This window comes from Nannobrachium achirus (genome assembly GCF_963921795.1).
Source record: "Nannobrachium achirus genome assembly, chromosome: 20".
In the NCBI taxonomy this organism is placed as follows: domain Eukaryota; kingdom Metazoa; phylum Chordata; class Actinopteri; order Myctophiformes; family Myctophidae; genus Nannobrachium; species Nannobrachium achirus.
Genome location: NC_137827.1, coordinates 16,482,363 through 16,506,485, shown reverse-complemented (window position 1 = coordinate 16,506,485; position 24,123 = coordinate 16,482,363). Strand labels below are relative to the sequence as shown.

The following is a 24,123-nucleotide window of genomic DNA, read 5'->3' as shown; positions in this document are numbered from 1 at the left end:
ATATACAATATAATAAGACAACAAAACTGATCACTCTAGTGCATCTACCCCCCGCCCCACCCCACCTCACTCACTCATACCCTTTATATATAGCCTAATTCTGACTTGGCGCTTGACAGCTGCTTCATTAATTGGTGTCACACCAATAAACGAAGCAGCTGTCAAGCGCCAAGTCAAAATATTCAAGCAGGTACTGTAAATGAATTATTAACTCTGAGCCTGGATGTGTATCGATAACTGCGTCTCATGCAGGGCCGGTTAGAGCCTCCATGCTGCTGTTCTCTGACACATCAAGCCGACACACAAAATTGTACATCAACTGTCTTAAAAGTGCATCTCATATAGGCAGTAGGCACACCAGTGGACACAATTGACTGGCGTTATGCCATCTGGGAATGGTGAGCAACAACCTCATATAGCATCAGTATAAGCAATTCAGGGTGAGACTCCTCACCCTGTACGAATGCCAGAGATGAGCGGTATACAGAGGTGTGACATATTTACGCTCTGAACAGTGAACACTTAATATCAACAGAACGCAATTCATTGGAAGTCTTTTATCCCTCCTACTGTTTTCCCATTGGCTAAATGAACTTTCCATGCAGATACACCTCTTTGGATAAAATTAATTACATTAAGACATTAACATTAAGAATAGACAGCAGGACTTTTGGAAGGTCTCGCGACCCCACATGGATTATTTTGCAACTTTAACTACCGGTATACCTGTGTAGGTGAGAAGTTATGATTACCTTACAGTAGTTAAACTGATTTGCATTGAGTCCATTTTCTCTTCCTTTCTCCCTCTTCTATCTCCATGTGCTTATCGTTTTTCCTTTTTGTTGTTTTCCCCTTTTTCCCCTTTTGCTTTTTCTCTTCTTCCTTTTTCTTCATTACAATTACAATTATAATAATCAATAGAAGATATTTACATATTACATATATACGGTGTATATATATATTATATATATATATATATATATATATATATATATAAATATAGTGTGTGTGTGTGTGTGTGTGTGTGTGTGTGTGTGTGTGTGTGTGTGTGTGTGTGTGTGTGTGTGTGTGTGTGTGTGTGTGTGTGCGTACATTAGGAATTAAATGTTCAACACTTAAGCTGTTACATTAAAAAAAGTGGGGAAATCCAGGTACCCTCATGCTTAAACTCTTTCATATCCTTGATCCTTGTCCTGGAAAGGAAGATATATTTAGTTTTATGGCGTGGCCCAAAGTGTGTGTGCGTGCGTGCCTATGTACAGTAGCCTACATTATGTACATGTAGTTTGCCATTGTACATTGACATGGGGCATCATTGGTTGGCATCAGGGTCTTCCTCCTCTGCAGTGGTGTTCACATGGTTGGGATGCAGAGATGTTTGGTCACAGAATTGAGTTTTGCAGCATTCTTGTTGAACTGATAAAGTGGGTGTTTGTGTGAGAGGAAATAATATGCAAGGTGAAGTGGGGGATATCATTATTTGGGAGACTAGAACGTTGCCAATACACCATATTCACACATTTTGCATAAAAAATTAAATAAAATAAAAAACAGTGTGACAAAGGGGTGGCATTTCATTAACTTTATTAGCTTACTCCGGAATTATGTAAATCGGAAATTCCATGGGGCTGCATGCTCAATATGCAAAACTCTTTGTACCTGTTTGTCTGTGTCCCTTTTCTTTTTTTTCTCCCATTATGGAGATCTACTGTAAGCCTACGTATCTATCTATTACCGTATTCTCTCCTCTGATGTTTGGATGAGAATGTAAGGCTCAAACGCAAATCATCAAATTGTCATGAAATTTGAGAATTTCCAATTATACTTTTTACTATTTGAATGGAATAGTTTTATATTAATTTCAGTGTGTTGTATTTGTTATTTCAATAAGTTACAGTATTGAAGATAGACATTGATCTCCTATATTAAACAGAACAAGAACTTCTCTTCACTAGATCGTTAATTTACAGTAAGTAGTCAACATTTGAATATTCACACAATGACAATGTTATATATACGGTATATAGCAAAGCTCTATTGCTTTCCTTGCCTCTCTTACAGGACCAAGTGGAAATGGATGGGAGAGAGTGATCTCTGGGAAGCCTCAGCCCTGTTCAAGTATTGTTGTAGGACAATAACTTCTTGGGACATTTTTCCTTAAATGGCATACATTACGAAGCTACAAGGGCACCTGCGTTGGCAGCTTTCCGCTGTCATTCTGGGGATATTATTGATTATATTATATACGCTGTTAACACGTTTTCCCTCAGAGAAGGGCTGGTATCTTAGTGACAAACGCAGTTACAGCTGGTTGGAATACACAGCTGCTGATGGGGGCCCTGAGGATGTCTGTAACTGCTCTGCAATCCTGCAAGGAGACACTGAGGCATTGCAGGAGGCCAAGCTACTGACAATCACTAAGGACTTCAAGAGGAGTGTCCAGATCCCTAATGAGTTTTATATCAATGCCACCCATGACTGCAGGTAAGGTTCTGTAAGGCAAAATTATCTGTATATTATTATGTTATAACAACATTGAAATTTAACTGCATTTGTGGATTTTCAACCACTTTCAAACTAGTGTCCCTATTTTGAGCAAGTCATTATAAGCAACCATTTGGCATAATAGGTGAACATTCGGTGAACATAAGCAAAAATGCTGCAGCGACAAATAGACAATCTACAGGCTGTGAGTTTGTAGCTTGATTGTAAATCGTCATAATAAGATATATGTAATGCTCAAATGGTAAGATTATACCCCAAGGACTGGAGCAATACCCTACAGTATTTCACATGATTATTATTTATTAATTGCAGAAGGTTCAAGTTAAGTAGGAAGTATTTGACGTTTCCTCTAAGCCAGGAAGAGGAGGATTTCCCCATGGCCTTTTCTATTGTTGTCCATCATAAGGTATACAATACTACATCAGAATATGTTATTCCGTTGAAATGGCAGTCACAATGTTAACAAATAAAATGCTAATTATGAATATTGTTAACCAAATGGATTTAATTCCCTTTATTCAAATAGGTGCAGAACTTTGAGCGGCTGCTGCGAGCCATCTACGCCCCTCAGAATGTTTACTGCATCCATGTGGACAAGAAGGCAGAGGCTTCATTCCTTGCTGCTGTCTCGGGTATCTCTTCATGTTTTGATAATGTCTTCATGGTCAGCCAACCTGTGAGTGTAGTCTATGCTGCCTGGCCACGAGTACAGGCAGATATCAACTGCATGGCTGATCTCTACACTGTTAGCACAACTTGGAAGTATTTTATCAACTTGTGTGGTCAGGACTTCCCTCTGAAAACCAACCTAGAAATTGTGAGGAGCCTGAAGGCACTGAAGGGCCAGAACAGCTTGGAGTCAGAACCAATGCCTGATCGGAAGAAGAATAGGGTGGAGACAGTCCATCAAATAGTTGATGGTCAGATCAAGGTAATCATTCATACTGTATGCATTTTTTTTTAACTACGTGGCTCTGTAGAGGGCCGGTCTGACTGAGACTGTTTATCTGTCTGTGTGTTTGAAAGGAGCTATACTGCTGGGCAGATAAACAGAAATTTGGTGTCATACAGCTATGTCATGAATATGTTTGTTATGATGCCTGATGTCGTAGGCTGACCACAATTAGTCCAAGATTCACATAGTTTTTCTTCAAGTTGTGTTTCATCTTTTGTGTTTTGATGGATTGATGGTGTCAGATTTTGGCTATTTGCTTTTCATTCTCTTTTAGAAGAGACATGTGCACCAAGGTTTTTTGTGTTATCCATTGCTATAGATATTTCCCGTTTAAAATGAACGTATTCTTTCTCTTCTAAGGGGATGGGGCAGGCTAAGGCGCCACCGCCCTTCAATGTGCCCATCTTCTCTGGAAATGCCTACATGGTTGTTTCCCGGGGTTACGTCCGCAGTGTGTTGGAGGACAACCGCTTACAAGAACTGATCGAATGGGCAAAAGACGCATACAGTCCTGATGAGTTTCTCTGGGCCACCATCCAGCGTATGCCTGATGTTCCTGGCTCAACATGGACCAGTTACAAGTTTCACATGTCAGATCTCAACGCTATCGCACGGCTAGTGAAGTGGGGAGGGCATGAGGGACCACGGACTCAACTAGATGCTGTCTACCCAGCGTGTCATGGAACACATGTTAGGGGAATATGCGTGTATGGTGCAGGGGATCTGCAGTGGATGCTGGAGCAACACCACCTTTTTGCCAATAAATTTGACGTGGACACAGATGTCATCGCTATCCGATGTTTGGAAAAGTACCTCAGAAGCAAAGCACTGGCAGAAAAACATTAACTGCTTTCAACCTTGCATCACTATTTTGAACATTAGGCTATATGCGGGGGAAAAAAGTTAATTTTTTTAGATGTTTTCAAATGTTTTCACATAAAATCACATACAAATCTCAAGGTAAACCCATTTCACGCACTCACAGTGGCACAGTGGTAAAGTTACTGCCCACCACCATGGAGCTAGTGGGTTCAAATCCACAACTGTGCATCTGGCTTCATTGACGTATATATGAACATTATTGGCCAGTATTCAGGGGAGGGAAGCTGTCAGCAAGAAGTGTTGGACGGGAGGCGTAGGACAAAGGCTCTACGTCCTCCAGGTGGGCGCTCCTCAGTGGCAGGTGAGTCAGTACGAGTACAACAGCAGTTGTAATTGGAGACTAAATTGGAGAGGGAAAAAAGTTACAACTGTGTTAATATCCATGCAAAATAGACTGACTAGCTATAAAGATAAACTTTTATTTGTGTTTGCTTGTACCAAATAAAAAATGTAAATAAGGGTGCGGTCACATCAAACGTTAATTATGCGGCATAATTAAAGTTTGGTGTGACCGCACCCTTATTTACATTTTTTATTTGGTATAAGTGTCACGTGCCCTATATACACACATAAAACTGACTATATCATGCAAGGACTAATGGTTTTAAACTTCTGGGTGTGTTAAACTGTGTATTCACTGATCGTTTGCTATTTGTCTCTCCTGCACTCTGCACTGCTGGTGGCAATCCCCTTGATTGGGAAGGTGCCAAGTGCTGTGGAGGAGAGGGGTGTTCACTATGATTTATGTGTGCATGTATGTTATTTAACTGTCATTAATATGAAGTTCACCCAAGTGCTTATGGTACACATTGTAGAAATGTTTAGGTTAGTATTATGCAAAGGTTAATTGATGTCATTATTTATATGGAAGCTAGGAAGTAAGTAATTGGCTAATTGGTGCTGTTCTGTGGGAGGGTCCACTCTCTATTTAAGGGAGGCTGCAGACACAGGCTAGTCACTTGGATGTGGGCACATCCTGAACTGTTCAGTACTCAAGTAACATATACTTGAGGGAGAGTTAGGGGGCCTTGCAGCGATCAAGGTATAGCCTGAAGAGAACTCTCATCCTGTGTTGGTTATGTTGGTGTCAGCCTTAAGCGTTTATTTTTCATTATCGTAATTTTCAGTTTCATCGGTTATTATTTTTGTATTGGCCAACGCACTGTAACTATTGGTGATGAATATGGAGGAGTGGGCGAAATAAACCCCCCAAAATGACATCTCTGACTGTTCTTGGAGCCTGGCCCGCTCGGGCAACGTCACAATAAGCAAACACAAATAAGAGTTTATCTTAATAATTTATGCCTATAGGGGATTCTGCCAATGCTTGTCAATGGGAACGGAGGCAGAAATCTGCAAATGACAACAAACCAGGATCCGCCCTCCAGTTGTGACCGTAAAACAGTATCATTGTGATCTTAACTAACCCTGTGAAGTGTTCCAATCGGTTCTTGTCCATGCTCGGGAGACATTGGCGTAACAGCCTTTACAGACTGTGAGCATTTATTTATATATTCTCTTTTATCTGACTTTTGTACTTTTATTTTATTTTATTTGTTTTATGTTGTTGTTTTTTATGTTTTATGATTGTGATATGGACCTGAGTCTGAAATAAAGATTGATTAAATAGAAAAGATATATATATTTTGGGTGAACCTTCCCTTTAAGATAACATCTATTGTAGAAGTGGCTCTTTCTGAAGAAACAAACAGAGAAGCAATCACTGTGAAGAAGACATCAACCAACATGTTCATGTTCTCAGTTGACGTAAGATGAAAAAGGATCCGGTTTTGATTTGCTTGATGGTGTGTGTTAGTTCTGTTTTTAACCATATTGGCATGCTTTCCTGAGTCTCTTCCCCGCTTGACCCCTGTTAGCTTTGTGGATGGTATACCACAATCTCTGGACTCTGAGCCGTGTCTCTTGTAGGACAATGATATCTGTGTTTGCAATTTCTTTAATGAAGTCTGACTTTCTGATCCTTGGTACCAAAGGTAGTTGACCTCAGACCTTGTATATTGAGATGGTGAAAGATTTGTATTCCATTATGGTGTTATATTCCATTAACCTGTATCCTGTATGAGTTCCCTCCCCTGACTGGATAAAATTGGTTTTCCGACTTGAAAATGTGTTTTCTGTTTAAGAAAAAGGCTAGGAGACCCTGAGATACTGAAATAAACAAGCTATGGCAATGATTACCGGAATCACGGAATATAGAGCTATTTAGCACTGATCATGAATAAATTAATGAATAAATAAACAAGCATTGTGTATGAATTGTCACTGTCAGTCTATATAATGCCTCAGTGAGATGCATGAGTTCATGCAAGGCCACATCACACTTATGGAATGCTGCAGTCATTCTTTGTTTTACTGGCTGTCCTATGTCAAATTGTGTCATAGGAATAATAGGAAAATCCTATGTTATAGGACAGCAGGGAAGGAAGACTTATAACAGTCAATGACATTAAGTTGGCATGGAAGATCATCTTTTAGCCAACTGTGTTGCTGTCTGACAGAGAGTAGTCCACAGTAGATACTGTTTGTGCAGTTTATGCTTTGATCTGCTGTTTTATGGTTTTGAGTTCTTTTCAGTGGTTTTTATAACAACTATAAAGATAAAGAAACAGCGTTCTAACTCAAGTCGAAGGCAAAGTCCACACCACAACTATAAAGACAATTAAAGACAATGGAAAACGAAACTTTCGCAACTCAACAGAACTTTGAGAGGCCAAGTTACTGACAAACAGTAACAACTTCAAGAGGAAGGTCCAGATACCTGATGACTGTGATGAGTGTTATAGCAGTGGTGCGTGGTTTACTGGTGCCACTAAATAATCGGCCATTAATTTTACAAGATGTATCATGACCATAAAATCTTTGATTCTCTGAAAAAGAAAATACATATTTTAAAACCGCTAAATAAATGGTAGGCCTTTTCATTAAATGGAGTAATATATCAAAAATTACATTTAATTTTGTTTTTTCACAGAAACAAAGGTTTTATGGTCATGATTCACCAGGATTCTGGATGGCTTTCTAGGCTTAAAATGATTTATATAAATATTTTTTTGTAAATCTCTATGGGAAAAATCAATGTATGGCTGATTTTATAGTGGCACCATGCAGTAAACCAAGCCCACTGCTATGCCCTATATCGGTGCCACCCAGGACTGCAGGTATGTTTCTGTAACCAAAATAGCTCATGAGAAGAAAGGGGATGTACTGCTGTGTGCAGACGCGCACGCCTCAGCCAAACGAAGGCAACCCGGTGCACAGGAGAAGTAACACAGCTTCTGAAAATGTAACCCTCTTTCATTAAGTAAGTACAAAAAATCATGACAGTCGTTTCAATGCTACTGCATCTATCTGTTCATTTGATGTCTCTGAATAAGATACAGTAGCATCAAAATGTCAGTCATGATTCTTTTTGTGCTGTACTTGCTTGCAAATAAATATCATGTAAATGAATTAGGCACTGCAGGGCTGGACTGGGACAAAGATTTTGGCCTTAGAATGTACTGTAATGCCTTGAGCATCCCACATCTGAAAAAGTGCCTTGCCTAACATTATTTTCATCCTTTTAATGGTGAAAGGGTTCCCAAAAAGGTCCAAGTCATACATGGGCAACTGGCGGCCAGGGGGCCACATGCGGCCCCCACCTTCACTTAATGCGGCCCACAGGTTAATCCCGGGATACTGATATATTATTGATTTCACCTGTTACATTTCCAAACATGACATGCTTTAATTCCGTCAGTCTATATTAGTAGCTTAATGTCTAGTATAGTAGTATTACAATGTATTTTTTTTATGTCCAATGTATTTGTATTTAGGTTCATAAAGTTAACATGAGTATATAAATAAATGCGTCTGAAATTAAACCAAAATGTTACATTTCAGGATTCTAATTAAAAAATAAAAATAATCCAGGATTCCAAATCAAAAGAAGCAAAAATAGACGATCTACAAGCTCAAAACGCATCGCAGCCTTGTAGATCGGCTATTTTTGCTTCTTTTGGATGAGATACTAGAATGACAAAGTAGGACGTAGCAATATACAATGTGGCCCTCTGGAGTGAAGGTGGAAATATAGTGGCCCTCGCCATCATCAAAGTTGCCCACCCCTGGTCCACGTTCTCGAGGCTCAGCCTGCGGAAGTCCCTCGGTAGCAGAGCCAGTTGGCTGTCAACAATATTTGCCTAACATCATTTCAGCCTCACTCACTGACGCAAATGTGTGAGTGTGAGATAATGGTTTTTGTCACAATTTGCCTAACAAATCAAACATATAATAGCCTCAACCCAAATCTAGTGGCTTTAATGAATAGGCTGAAGGCTGACCACAGAAAGACCGGGCTGCTGCAGTCCTGTACAACAACACATTTAAACTGAAACCTACAGCACACACATGCACGAGCACACACAATCCATCCATGCTTTATGATTCCTAATAGATAAGATTGTTCAACAAGAAAAAAAATATATATATGGCAATGTAGGCATAAATTGTAAATCCTTCAGCTTAACCAGTTTAATGAATACATCTAAACATTTAAATGTAATTTTCTTTGACACAGTCTTTTCACAAAATGCCCTTCTCAGATTGCAATAATCTGACAATAAAGTGGATTGTAATTCTGATCAACAATTTGACCAAGAAGGAATGCAAGACGCTGCCATATGACAGAACAAATTAGCCTATATTATTGATGCTGCAAGACAGTGCTGTGCAGGATTGAGTGCACTGCTGCACAGCACCCCCATAGGATTGCCAAGACTTGTATCTGCACCTCACATTGCTGGGTGACCCGTCCAAGACAAAAGGATTCAAGCTCAAGATTTAGCTGGATTCATCTGAGTGCTGCATCCTCCGACAAGGGAGCTACTCACAGAGGTGTTTATTTGAACTGTGTCTATCTACCTGTTCTCCACAGAATAGAATCAGAATCAGCTTTATTTTCACATCACAGGTTTACAGTGCATAGTTCCCATCGTATCATTATTTCCATACAAGAAATAAGGCTAGGAAAAGGGGGGGAAAGCAAGAAAAAAATAAACAAACAAATACCGGTATATCTACATATTTACACATATACCTGAGATAAAAGTGTGTGAGCATAGCAGCAGATAATTTACAATTTAGGCATTTAGTAGACTATATACAGTACTTATACATGACTTATACATGATATACCGTATACAGTACATGATACATACCTGTACATATGACATAGCAGCAGTCGGATGAATACTGTGCATGATATGCTTGTGGACATTAGTTAAAGGGCCACTTCACCTCTGGGACAACCCTATCTTATTTTATTGTTGTTTGGGACACGATCAACACAATCCTGAGTTATTTTTCATGTTCAATCTGTGTTTTTAGATATTTTAGTATTTCAGCATGACTAGTGATGCATTTTGCATCATCAGTGATGCGTACGCATCACTAGTACATGCTGAAATACTAAAATATCTCAAAAAACAGATTGAACACAAAAAATAACGATTGTGTTGATCGTGTCCCAAACAACAATAATATAAGATAGGGTTGTCCCAGAGGTGAAGTGGCCCTTTAAGGTGCTAGAAAAAAAGAGAAAGCACAAAAGGGACAAGTCAGTGCGTTGTACATGGGACAAGGTCCATGAGGAAGAGCAAAGAAAAAAAGTCAATTCACTTCCCTTCAGGAACATCATTATCCAGACACGGCTGACTCACCTGACTTACCGCTCGGTGTTAAGAGTCAGTGAGTGAGTGCAGTGAGTGAGTGAGTGAGTGAGTGAGTTTGATGTCATGGCCTCACACAACACACGCCCACACCACACTGACATTTTTGATAGGGCTGATATTCAGCCACTCATGAAGAGACTTGTCAACAGCACAGGTACAGTAAGACATGCTTTATTATTCATTATTGGTTATTGCTGCTGCGCCAAGAATCTGTGTAATGGACAATATCATTATTTGTGGTAGCCAGGAACTGGCATTGATGCCGGTACTTTTCCTTCTTTTTTCCTGGTTTTGCATTGCAGAGTGTTTGATCGATAACAACAAACACTCAGCATACAGTACACTCTTATTGTCTCATCTAATGGCTCTTCCGTAAATATTCAGAGTATATTATTTTTAGGTCAGGATATTTTATCCCATTAGGAGAGACAACCTGATGAATATTTATCAGGTTGTGTGTGTGTGTGTGTGTGTGTGTGCGTGCGTGCGTGCGTGCGTGCGTGCGTGCGTGCGTGTGTGCGTTGCGTGCACGTGTGTGTGTTTATGTGTCAAGGAGGGTTATTCAAAATGACGAAATAATGAAAACTAGAAGTGAAATAGATTTTTTTTAAGTGAAATACAATATCAAATGTCTTTAAATTCATTTATTAGAAAAACATAATTAACTGTGTGTGTTTAGAACAAAGTAAAACAAACTAAAGCCATAGAGAAAATGTCCTTAGTTTTCGTATTTGTCAGTATTTCATACATATTCTGGGTAGATATGAAATCTATCTTTGCCAGTTTTATTTGTGAATAGGGTCATTTTATTATAACAAATATATATATATATATATACATTACTTTTTCTGAAATTTTGTAATCTCACCCCTGACAAATTGCCCATATTACAACAAATAACAAAATAATGAAGCGAATTCACTAGTACAGACCACGCCTTCAAACCAAACATTGTGTAAGATTCTTTGTGACTATCTTAAACAAACATTTCGCCACTCGGCTGGACAGGGAAACGTTCAATGACTGAATGTCCAAAGCAAAAACTGCTGTTGGGTGAGGTTCCCTTTTATTATGCAAATAAATGAACGATAATAAACGTATGATCTCCACCAGTGTGCCCATGCCATGCCATCCATTAACTGGATTGTTGCATCTATGTCCCTTATCTCACCCCACCTCTCACGATGAACCCGTCCACAACAGGCCTGGTAGAATTATCTCCTTGACTTTATTTAGAAAAGAAGGAGATGAACCGGTCAGAATAAGGAATGGTTATGATGGATGAAGAGGAAGGGCACACATAGACATCAAAGGGGGCTTGAGCCCCTGCCCTTTTACCCGTCTGTAAAAAGTGCCCTCTCCAGACCATGAATGCAGTTTTTTCTATGGTGAAAGAAATGCAAATGCTTCCTTTCAATGCCATGCCTGAAGGCAGCATTCAAGAGAATTGCCTTGTCCAAACTCTCCTGAACTTGAATCCAGCATCTTATATTGAAAGAATTGTCCTCTCTGTGTAGAAATCCGTGGTTACGCCACATCTCCAGTATTGACTTCATTATGCTTAGTTCAGTGTGGTATCAAGCAGCGAAAATAGCCGACCTCTAAGCTCACAACGCATCGCAGCGCGGCGCACAGTGAGCTTGGAGGTCTGCTATTTTCGATATTTTCACCAAAAAGCCCTTTTAGAAATTTCAGCCCCTGCCTCTCCAACATTCTCTGCACGTCCCTGAGGAGTGGGGAGGAGGGGAAGAGGATGAGGGGGATGGGGGGGTTATGTGGGGGTAAGGATGCGAGGTATGGATGAGGGGGCGCAAATAAGTGACAGGGACCAAGGGCGTAGCGCTGATGGAGGGATGAAGGGCAAAGCCCTGAGAATGGCGAAAGAGGAGGGAAGGAGAGGAGGAAAGTAAAACCATGTGGGCTTGCGTTCCTGTGCGCAATTTGCTATTATGGGCACCTGCTTATTATCCCTAGAAAACCTGTGCTACCTGTTGCAGTATGCATACTGTAGGTATACACAAGGACATTTTGATTTAGTTTTAGTCATAGAAAACGAATTTCTCTCGTAATAGTCCCTCTAGTCTAGTCCAATTTGTTGTTGACAAAATTGTCAATATATTTAGTCATCATAGCTTAGTTCATTTAGTTTTTGTGAAAAATGAAAAACATTGAACATTTTTCGTCATAGTTTTATTTGACGAAACTAACACTGATGCACAAGGTGGATCAAGACAGCTGCTCCAACCCTGCCTTTATTAGTATTGTAACACACACACACACACACACACACACGCGCGCGCGCACACGTGCACACGCGCGCACACACACACACACACACACACACACACACACACACACACACACACACACACACACACACACACACACTTCCTTAAACAAGCAGTAGCCTACTGTAATATCAGTACCATATATCTGGGAGCTGTAATAAAATCATAAAACAATATAATCATTTATCATATGCAACTTGCTGACACATTGACCTAGCTTTAACAGCGGGAAAAAAAGTATTACAGCGGGGAAAACAAGTATTACCAGGAATAGGATTCTTATCATTCCTATTGTTTCCCATTGGCTAAATGAACTATCCAGTTACAGCCCAGATAAAATTCATCACAACCTCAAGAATAGACAGCAGGGCTTTTGGATAGTCTGGCCACCCCACATGGATTAGTTTGCAACTATGGCTAAAGGTTAGCAGTTATTCTTACTGTACAGTAGTTGAACTGATATGCAATTTTATGAGTACATTTTCTCTTCCTTCCTTTCTCCATCTTCTATTTCAATTTTTTCTTTTCTCCTTTTTGTTGTTTTTAAAACAATTTCTCTAAGATCAGATCTACGACTGAAAATATTTTTCAGATAGAGCTTTATAAGGCACGGTCACGCCGAAGTTTACTTTTCACTGTAACTATAAATTACACTCTGTTCTCATTGAAGAGCATTGTCAGAATCCGCCCTCATACTAGGTAGAATTAAACTTTGCTGTGACTGTGCCCTATAAGGGTGCGGTCACACTGAAGTTTAATTCTGCCTATGCGGTCTCATCCTTTTTGCCTTGCATGCCTTGTTGTCATTATGTAGGATTGTAGGCTATTGTATTTAACTTTTTAATAGCCTACAACATAATGACTTCCATGGTGCTGGTGAATCCACAACTGACCTCAGCATGAAACCAGTTAGAGGTAGAATGGTAGGTGGAGTGACAATCCTCTGGAACTGGGCCATTGGATTAGATTTTACATTTAACTGCAAGACGATTAGTATTTAAAATATACAGTATACTGTATACGCCTTATGAAGCTTATCAGTTTTAGGATGAATTCCTGAACAGATTAGATTATGTATTCAGTCTTTTCATCGAGGACAATGTATGTACCTGTGTCTATGTCACTGGGGATTTTAATTCTGACATGCCAAATGGTTGTCAGATCTAGGACAGGAAATCCACTTCCAGGGGTCTATCTTGCAGATACTGCTCTGGTTGGTTCTGAATTAAAATATGTTGGACATATCCTCTCAGAGGATCTCAGGGATGACAGGGATGACACAGTGACATCCAATGTCAGTGTCGCAAAATATGCTCAGGCCAATATGCTTTTGAGGAAATGTTCTATGTGTTCAGTGCATATGTCACTGTTAAGGCAACTGATGTACAATTTTACACAGCGCCTGGAAGTGTCTAACAACAGCATTATAGTGGCGCTAACAAAACCTATAAAGAGCTGTTACCAGGTCACGTCCAGTCTGTGCAAGCAGGGGCGTCACAAGGGGTAGGAAAGTGGGACTGAGTTACTAGGTCCCAAGGTGGTGGAAGGGCCTTAATTATTTTATACTTTAGCTATTGAAAAATAGCAGATATACAAGCTCACAGCTGCGAGCTTGTAGAAAAGTCGTGAAAATGTGTGCAAATCTTTGAATATATGTATTTTTTAAGCGAACATTTGTAACTCAAATTTTGCTTTTGGGGGGTCCCTGGAACTCAATATTTTGAGATGGGGTTCCGTCACCCCGTGGCCAAATACACACCATTTTGGGGGTCCTTCACATGAAAAGGTTTGAGCTCCACTGACATAGAAACATATATATATTTTTTTTTAAACTCAGAAGGATTTTCATGATTTTTCAAAAATAGCAGATCTACCGCGCTGTGAGCTTGTATCTGCTATTTTTCAATAGTTAAAGCACAGGGGCCCCGCAGTGAATCCTTGTACCCAGGGCCCCGAATTTGGTGTGACGCCCCTGTGTGCAAGCACTGGCTCAGCAGTCTGCTGCTGATTGTAGGATGGCACTATACTGCTTTTATTGCTCTATTGTACTCTTTTTTTAAATAATTTTTTGTCTTTTCCTCATGTTGTATGTCTCTTATGTTATCGTATATTACCTTTATGTACCCTATGGATTCTGTCAGAAATAAAGATTATATCACTACAGTTTTAGCATCTTTACACTTGTTCCTGATAACTATTAGGATTTGTTTTAATTCATTGTAGTTGTTTTGAATGCACTTAATTGTCTATTCCATTGATTGTCTGTCCAAATATGTTCCAAATATATGTCTCCTTATCATCTAGTGCTGACTTCCTAATTGTGCAAAAAGAATATTTTATGGAACAAGCTCCCATTTCATAGGCCATAAGACAGGCAATGACCATGGATAGCTTTAAAAGCAAGCTCAAAACCCACTTGTTTTACTCTTGCTTGTAGTTGATTCCATTTTATGATTCTTTTGTTCTTGCTATTTTCCTAGATTGTTTTAATTTGATCTTGACTCCTTATAATTTGTTCTTGATCATGTTTTTGATCTTAATGTTTTTTAATCTTGTTTAATATTGTGTTATTTTTCGTTTGCTTTTGTAAAGCACTTTGAACTATTTTTGCGTTGTTGTGCCTTCTTCACCACCCGCTCTGTCTGCACCCAGGTGAGGTCCTCAGCGATGATGTGCACCCCAGGAATGTGAACTCTCTGACCCTGTCCGCTGCAGCGCCTCCATTCTGGATGGGAGAGTGATCTCTGGGAGGCCCCAGTCCTGTTCAAGTATTGTAGTATAATAGGACAATAACTTCTCAGACATTTTTCGTTACTTAAATGAATGGCATACATTACAAAGCTACAAAGGTGTCTCCGTTGGCTGCTTTTCACTGTCATTCTGGGGATATTATGGATTGCATTATACAGGTATATGCCATTAACACGATGTCCCTCAGAGAAGGGCTGGTATCGCAACTGGTCGGAATACACAGCAGCTAATAGGAGCCAGAACAGCTCGTTGGAATACACAGCAGCTGATGGGGGCCCTGAGGATGACTGTAACTGCTCTGCAATCCTGCAAGGAGACACTGAGGCGTTGCAGGAGGCCAAGCTACTGACAATCACTAAGGACTTCAAGATGAGTGTCCAGATCCCTGATAAGTATTATATCGATGCTACCCAGGACTGCAGGTATGGTTCTGTAGAGCAAAATCTGTACTGTATGCCCGTATTTGAATATTATTTTTTTATTTTTTTATTTTGACAACTTTCAAATAAAACTGGTGTGCCTATTTTGGCCATGTCATTATAAAGAACATTTAGGCAAAAATAGGTGAACATTGTCGTTGAAAATAGGCAAACATTCAGCAGTGACAATCTACAAGCTGTGAGTTTGTAGATTGATTGTAAGTCGGCATCATAATAATTTAATGCTCAAATGGTTAAATTATACACTAAGGACTGGAGCAATACCATATTTCACATGATTAGGTCTTTGACACATGATTATTATTTATTAATTGCAGAAAGTTCAAGTTAAGTAGGAAGTATTTGACGTTTCCTCTAAGCCAGGAAGAGGAGGATTTCCCCATGGCCTTTTCTATTGTTGTCCATCATAAGGTATACAATACTGTATTACATCGGAATATATTTGTGAATGATTTATTTATTTTCCTTTCATTTAGATTGAGTTGAAATGGCAGTCACAATGTTAACAAATAAAATGCTAATTATGAATATTGTTAACCAAATGGATTTCATTCCTTTTATTCATAAAGGTGCAGAACTTTGAGCGTCTGCTGCGAGCCATCTACGCCCCTCAGAATGTTTACTGCATCCATGTTGACAAGAAGGCAGAGGCTTCAGTCCTTGCAGCTGTCTCGGGTATCTCTTCATGTTTTGATAATGTCTTCATGGTCAGCCAACCTGTGAGGGTAGTCTATGCTGCCTGGCCACGAGTACAGGCAGATATCAACTGCATGGCTGATCTCTACACAGTTAGCACAACTTGGAAGTATTTTATCAACCTGTGTGGTCAGGACTTCCCTCTGAAAACCAACCTAGAAATTGTGCGGAGCCTGCAGGTACTGAAGGGCCAAAACAGCTTGGAGTCAGAACCAATGCCTGATCGGAAGAAGTGGAGGTTTGAGAAAGTGCATCAAATAGTTAATGGACAGATCCAGGTAATCATTCATACTGTATGCATGTTTCTTATACCGCATGGCTTTGTAGAGGGCCGGTCTGTCTGTCTGTGTGTGCGTCTGTCTGTGTTTGACAGGAGCTAAACTGCAGGAACGATAATCTGAAATTTGGTGTCATACAGTTATAGTTTTTCTTCAAGTTGTGAGGTTGCTGATGTCAGATTTGCTTTTCATTCTCTTTTAGATGAGAAATGTGCACCAAGGTTTTTGTGTGTTATCCATTGTTACAGATAAAATATTTCCCATTTCGATTTAAAGATGGGGTGCCATGATTTCTTTTCCCCCTAAAAAATGATGATCAGGTATTATGATTATACTACGAGGAAGATTTTTTTTTCTCCAAAAAAGTGTACAGAAAGAGTTAAAATTATGTTCATTAAGTATGCCTGGTTTTCAGGTGGTTGGCGACCCAGCTGATGTTAGCCACATCAATAGTGTTTTTGGGGGTATGGTAATAGGGGAGGGGATGATTTTATGATGTCATTAAATCAGTGATCGGGCCTTTAGACACATACAAAACAGAAAAAGTACAAAACATATGGCACCACCTCTTTAAAATAAATGTACTTATTCTTTCTCTTCTAAAGGGGACGGGGCAGGCTAAGGCGCCACCGCCCTTCAATCTGACCATCTTCTCTGGAAATGCCTACATGGTTGTTTCCCGGGGTTACGTCCGCAGTGTGTTGGAGGACAACCGCTTACAAGAACTGATCGAATGGGCAAAAGACACGAACAGTCCTGATGAGTTTCTCTGGGCCACCATCCAGCGTATGCCTGATGTTCCTGGCTCAACATGGACCAGTTACAAGTTTCACATGTCAGATTTCAACGCTATCGCACGGCTAGTGAAGTGGCGAGGGCATGAGGGACCACGGACTCAACTGGATGCTGTCTACCCAGCGTGTCATGGCACACATGTTAGGGGCGTATGTGTGTATGGTGCAGGGGATCTGCAGTGGCTGCTGGAGCAACACCACCTTTTTGCCAATAAGTTTGACGTAGACACAGATGTCATCGCTATCCGATGTTTGGAGAAGTACCTCAGAAGCAAAGCACTGGCAGAGAAACATTAACTGCTTTCAACCTGGCGTCCCCATTTTGGGCATGTCATTATAGAAAAAAAAAACAGATTTAAATGTGACGGCATTTTAGCTATTTTGTATATCGGCTATTTTTTATTAGTCATGAAATGTTGGAGGACCCATGGGTGTGATGGTCTGAAATATAATTGCGTTCCCAAATTACCTGAGAGAACTTGCTGCCTGCCACTGGGGAGACCTCCACGTGACCTTGGCTGCATGCACACACCTGGGTAGGCAACCCGGCCTGGAGGAGATCCACGTTCCAAGAAGCGCACTTTTCTGTTATTATCATTAATATTATGAAGCTATAGTTGTATTTAAATGATTATATGTCTGTCTGTTGCTGTGCAACGGATTGGTTTGGTTTGATGTTTTGGTGTCACGGTTTGATACTTTTTCGATACAAACCCCCCAAAGAAATGTCCTTGATTTTAAAATGTATTTATACATATTTATTAACTTTGAACAATACCCAACTTCTAGGGCAGTGGTTCTCAAAGTGGGACGGCTGGGACCCTTTCAGTTGTTCTCAAGGTGAGACTGCAGGGGGTCTCCAGCAAAATGTGTTGATGCATAAAAATCCTTTTAACCATTTTAACCCTATATATACATATAGGGTTAAAACAAACAGTGTTGTTGTCAATATGTATGGTGTCCCAGTAAGTTGGTGAGGGAAACTCTGTATTTTATTTCTGCATAAAAACGCTAGTGGTATTCTACATTCCAATGTTCTAGCCTACACTTTACACACAAGGCACTCAAGGTTCTATAAAACAAATACAATCCGTGCTAAGCCCTTGAGCCCTATTTCATACACGTTTTGGGCTTAGATCTGCTTTGTTATTTTTGAAAATGTGTTAAAAAGACACTTAATATAAAATGTAATGTTTCCTAAATTGCCATTTTTATTCATTGTAGGGGATGATATTGATAGAAATGTGCCACTCACTTCCCAACCTAATCATTATGATGAAACCTACAAGTTTTAAACAACACTTGTGTTTCTGCCAGGAAAACCAGACTGATGATCTGATATTGCAGTCTTGTGTTAATCTCTCTCTTTATCTTTCATGCCATCTTTCTCTCATGCCAGACCTGCAGGCTGACTATTATTCAAACTGTTTTCACTAGTTTTTGATTGAGTTTATTAGCAGTTTGCAATAGAAAAGAGTACAGTTTCATGACAGCACAAATCACTGATGGTCAACTAAAAGGAGATTCTAGTAAGCTTTACGGCTTATTCACACAGGAACCACTAGCTATAGTTAACCCAGAACTAGTTAAAACTTGTGTTTTGAGAGTGTTGCACTGTCACTGTCCATGGTGCTGAATGGAGTCTAGGCCCTGGCCTAGGGTTGCCCTCCACACCCCTGGTCAAAACATCTTACTGTCGCTATGATCATAATGCCGAAATAAACATTTTAAAGGCAAAGTACGACCTCTGTTGGTATAAAGGTGTACTGTATGTGCGCTTGGAGAAATACAACACAAACATAGCCTGGCTATGACCAAGTACTGAGTGTGTAAGGGTGGCCCAACTCACATTAACCGCCAGTGTTTAAACTGGTACCTTTGTCATTACCTTGTTACTGAATTTGCCAATAAATAATTGTAAATACACCTTTTTGGTTTGTTGTATATTATTAAGTATTATCATTAGCAGATTGTATAATTATAAGTTTCCGACAACGCCACCTCGTTTAAAGAGGAAAATAAGTGCACAAAAGGCACAACCTTTAGGGACACACAAGTTCGTTTACGGAACACCAGAGCAATATAATCATGAGGAGAGAATGACCAGGACGACAGTTTAGAAAAGTATAACAATCTTTATTACTAGGTTACAGCGGCCTCTATCACGCCAAAAACACAATAATAAAATAAAAGGGAACCCTCAAATCCTACGGCGCCAACTAACTAAAAAACTAAAAATAAGAGCACTGTCAACAATAAAACATTAATTCAAACCCCCCTTCTTTCTCTTATCGTAACGTTCTTGGTGACAATTAAAGTGCACTTAGTTTAGGGTACCGGCTCGTTAAGGCCTCAAATCGTAATAGTATAATAATTACGATAATTAATTATAATGCAAGGAGCGCAGATTTAAGGACGAATAAATGTTATATAACTAAGCAGATATGAAATAATAGGCAGAGTATCGTTTCAGCAGGTGGGAATAGTGACTTCTACAGCAGGTGGGATGGCACACACAGCGGCACACAGCTCATCTTTGGTCATCTACGTCTTTAGTCCACCGTTCTGTGAATACAAAGAATACGCCAGTATCCTTGTCGTGACGACTATACAGCTCAACTCTAGGCCAGTGACTTTAGTGACAGTGGTGTACAGGATTGGATACTCACACGCAGGCAGGCTTGTGACCTGCCGCTGCGAATAGTTCACACGACACCACAGTAGTCACAACGACCCCTCTCGTTAGCCGGGTAGCCGGTTCGGCTCGTCAGGACCCTCTCGCTCGTCTCTGGATGGCCGGACCCTGCCTGGTACCGCTGACACCCGGATCACCGTCTGGAATCCGCTGGGTTTGTAAGATAAAGCGCTACTCGGTCCTAGCACTTTAGTTCAATAAGGTTCAGTTCAGTTACTGCCTGGCTCGGCCTGTGCCTGTCTCTCTGCTCATCACAGCCGGCCACCTGAGTCACTTCCCTCAGCCTGCTCCACACACACGTCTGCGCCCCTTGCTTGTCAGCCTAGACTGAGCCTGGCGTTCCTCTTAAAGGGCCGCCTCCCACTCTGCCAGCCGCCCATTGGCTGGTCATGACGTCAGTCCCCCATACATTGGCCAGCACCGGCGTCTAGTTATCCTATCAGTTCGCAGTCAGACTCACACATGGAAAGAGAGGAGGTTGTTAGAGGGAGACAGCAATATAGCATTATCACAACGAAACATATTAGAGAAATTATACAAAACATGCTCAAACAAAAAGAAATAATTGTAAAAACAAACAATTATTAAAGAAAATAAAAAATAAAAAGGATAACGCTACTTCCACCCCCTCACACTCCCCCCTACTAAATCATTAGCAGTCCCTGCGACCAACTCAACCAGGGCTGTAGCGTACGGGCGGCTGCCCAAAATTAGCCCGCCCTGAACGTCGTTGAGCTACGGGGAAAAAACCATAACACTGCTGCCACACCGGCCCCACGACTGGCTGCTGGGGTGTCGGTGCGGGACACTGGGGCACCTCTGGAGGCGCTACACAGACTTTCAAGGCATTACGGTGCACCGTTCGATCTCGCCCACCCTTTTCTGGTCGAATCCTATAAACTAGCCCAGCTTCGCCCACTGTTTCTAGTACAACAAAGGGTTCTGGGTCCCACCAAGAAGCCAACTTCCCGTGCCCCTGTCTGTTCCGATTTCTCACCCACACTCGCTCTCCGGATACCAACGGTGGGATACCCGCCCTCTTGTCATACATGCGCTTGCGCTGTTCTGCCATCCTTTCCATCCTTTGCCCTGCGGTGCGATACGCATCATTCAACCGCCGTTGGTGATGCTGAACCCAGTCCCCCACCCCAAATCTGTCCTGCCTAGGCTGTACTCCCAGTTCCACGTCTACAGGGCGCCGCAGATGGCGGCCAAACATTAGAAACGCCGGGGCATAGCCAGTGGCGCTGTGAGGAGTGTTATTATACGCATGAATCAACTCAGGCAGATGCTCAGGCCATCGGCCATGCTTATCAGTGTCCAACGAGCGTAGTAAATTAAGTACCGTTTGATTACAGCGTTCCACGCCACCATTTCCGGCTGGATAATACGGCGTAGTACGGCTCTTAGTAATACCATAATTATTACATAACTGTTGCATGAGCGCAGACTCGAAGTTAGCGCCTCTGTCCGAATGAAAACGGGCGGGGCAACCGTACGGCTGTATAATATGGGTCCATAACACCCGAACAGTGGTCTGAGCAGTTTGATCACGTGTGGGTATGGCCCAGCTATATTTAGTAAATAGATCTGTGGCTACAAGGATATTTTGACAGGTGTCGGCAGGTCGACCCAGGGTAAGGAAATCAATAGCCACCACTTCTAAGGGGTACGAGACTTCGAAAGGTTGTAAAGGGGCTCTAGGCTCGACCCTAGTTTTTTGTAAGCTACAGTTTACACAGCCCTCATGGAAACGACGTACCTCCCCCTCCATGCCTTGCCAGTAGAAACGCCGCCGGAGCTGCACCAGCGTCCGGTCCACCCCCGCATGTGCCGCAGCCACATGCATCTCTCTCCACACCTCCTTCCTCCTGGAACCTGGACAGACAACTTGTAAATATTCTTCCTGGGTGTAAGGGTCAGTCACATTACGGTACAATATCCCCCCCTCCACCCGCAGTTTCGTCCATTGGCGCAACAGCTGGGCCGCCTCTTTCGTCCAGCTCCTCTTCTCTGTCAACGTAGGGTGGATGCCCCTCTCCACACACCGCGTCACCACCTGGATAGCCTCATCGTCCTTCTGTGCTCGCAGCCACTCAGCACCAGCCCAGCCAGCATTTCCTGCTGCGGGCGTTAGTTCCACCATCGCGACCGCCCCGGTGTCTACAGGAAATCTAGATAGGGCGTCAGCATTAGCATTGTTCTTGCCTGGCCGGTACTTAATCTCAAACGTAAAAGAAGCCAATTGGGCCGCCCAGCGTTGTTCGATAGCGCCCAAGCGAGCTGTCTGGAGGTGCGCCACCGGGTTATTATCGGTAAATACAGTGAACCGCGCCCCAGCCAAATAATCTTTAAATTTCTCGGTTACAGCCCATTTAAGGGCCAATAACTCTAATTTAAAGGAACTATAATTAGCATCATTTTGTTCTGTTGGGTGCAAACTACGACTCGCATACGCGATAACTCGTTCCTTCCCATCTTGGATTTGGGCTAGCACTGCACCCAACCCCCGGTTGCTCGCATCCGTATATACCACAAAAGGTTCCTCATAGTCAGCATAGGCCAACACCGGAGCTTGGGTGAGGGCACCTTTTAGCGCATCGAAAGCAGCTTGACATTCTGCCGTCCATATAATCGGTTTCTGTGAGGACTTGTTATCAACGGGGACCCCAATTAAGAGATTATTCAGTGGACGGGCTATAGCAGCGAATGATTCTACAAAACGGCGGTAATAGCCTGCAAGACCCAGAAATGCACGAACCTCCCGCACCGTGGTTGGAATTGGCCACCCTCGCACCGCCACTAACTTGTCTGGGTCGGGGCGCACTCCCTCCCGGTCCACCACATGCCCCAAGAACTGCACTTCACGTTGTAACAGTTTACATTTATCAAGGCGCAGTTTCAGTCCGTGCTTCCATAGTCGCTGGAACACCCGATCCAGCTGCTGTAGATGAGAACAGAAGTCAGGGGAGTAGATAATAATATCGTCCAAATAAACTAATAAAGACTCAGCTACTTGTCCACTTAAACAGTGCTGCATGAGTCTCTGGAACGTAGCAGGCGCATTACACAGCCCGAAGGGCATTCGTTTGAATTCAAACAGACCCAGTGGGGTCGTAAAGGCAGTCTTTTCTTGATCACGTGGATCCATGCCTACTTGCCAATACCCACTGGCCAAATCAAGAGTCGAGAACCACTGTGCTTTAGTCAAACTGGTCAATGTTTCTTCAATACGAGGTAAAGGGAACGCGTCTTTATGGGTAACTGCATTCAACTTACGGTAGTCCACGCAGAACCTCCAGCTGCCGTCCTTCTTCTTAACCAGCACAATCGGTGCGGCCCACGGACTACAGCTCTCCGCGATGACTCCTTTCGCCAACATGTCACCTAACAAGGCCTTCATTTCTTTGTACATGGAGGGCGGCAGTGGCCTGTGTCGCTCACGAATGGGTGCGGCGCCCGCTGTGTGGATTTGGTGTTGCACGGCGTCCGTCCGCCCGAAATCTTCATCGTGTACAGCAAACACCTTTTCCCATCTCAGCAACATGGACTGCAGTCCCTCTTTCTCTCCCTCGGGCAGGTCAGTGCGATCAGCCAGCCCACCGAGTTCTTGGGATAGGGTGCGCACGGGTCCGTCTTCCGCAGCGCTCACCAGGGCAACATCCACCAGGCCATCAGCGGACATGGACAGGCTCAGATCTTGACTTCCCCGAACATCAGCATCATGCACAGGGTACAGTTTCCCCAACTTCTGATAGCGCCTCACCGTCAGGCTATAAGGAAAGGGGTTACAGAGACGAATAGGGACCCGCCCGCCCCGTACCGTAACCAAGGCGCGCGCCAACCCCAATTCCTTCATGTCTGGTAGCGCCTCGACCAGAGCCTCAAAGTCAGTTCCTCCCGGTCCCCGACGTGTGCGTCCCCATACAACCATTTCACTGCGGGCGGGGACCCGAATCCTTTGGCGACTGACGGGCCACACATAACCCAAAGACCCGTCATCATTAGTCACAGCCTCAACTCTTTTACAGGCAGCGAATGCGTCTCGCCACAACGCGTTCGCTTGACGCGGGGGAAACGCAACCCTCCCAGGCCATTTAAACAGTG

General features: G+C 42.2%; 2 protein-coding genes across 2 annotated transcripts; both read left to right on the top strand.

The window, feature by feature from the left end:
- Window positions 1–463: 463 nt before the first annotated feature.
- Window positions 464–4,306, top strand: LOC308305959 (beta-1,3-galactosyl-O-glycosyl-glycoprotein beta-1,6-N-acetylglucosaminyltransferase-like; the record flags this gene model as incomplete). The annotated part of the gene is made up of 5 exons (XM_080750858.1): window positions 464–479; window positions 2,271–2,484; window positions 2,818–2,911; window positions 3,032–3,436; window positions 3,821–4,306. The coding sequence occupies 5 exons, from the start codon at window positions 464–466 to the stop codon at window positions 4,304–4,306; spliced, it is 1,215 nt and encodes a 404-aa protein (XP_080606984.1).
- An 11,289-nt stretch (window positions 4,307–15,595) lies between these two features.
- LOC308305750 (beta-1,3-galactosyl-O-glycosyl-glycoprotein beta-1,6-N-acetylglucosaminyltransferase-like) lies at window positions 15,596–18,278 on the top strand. Its single transcript, XM_080750607.1, has 3 exons — window positions 15,596–15,964; window positions 16,123–16,527; window positions 17,133–18,278. The coding sequence occupies exons 1-3, from the start codon at window positions 15,935–15,937 to the stop codon at window positions 17,616–17,618; spliced, it is 921 nt and encodes a 306-aa protein (XP_080606733.1). The 5' UTR covers window positions 15,596–15,934; the 3' UTR covers window positions 17,619–18,278.
- The last annotated feature ends 5,845 nt before the right edge of the window (window positions 18,279–24,123 follow it).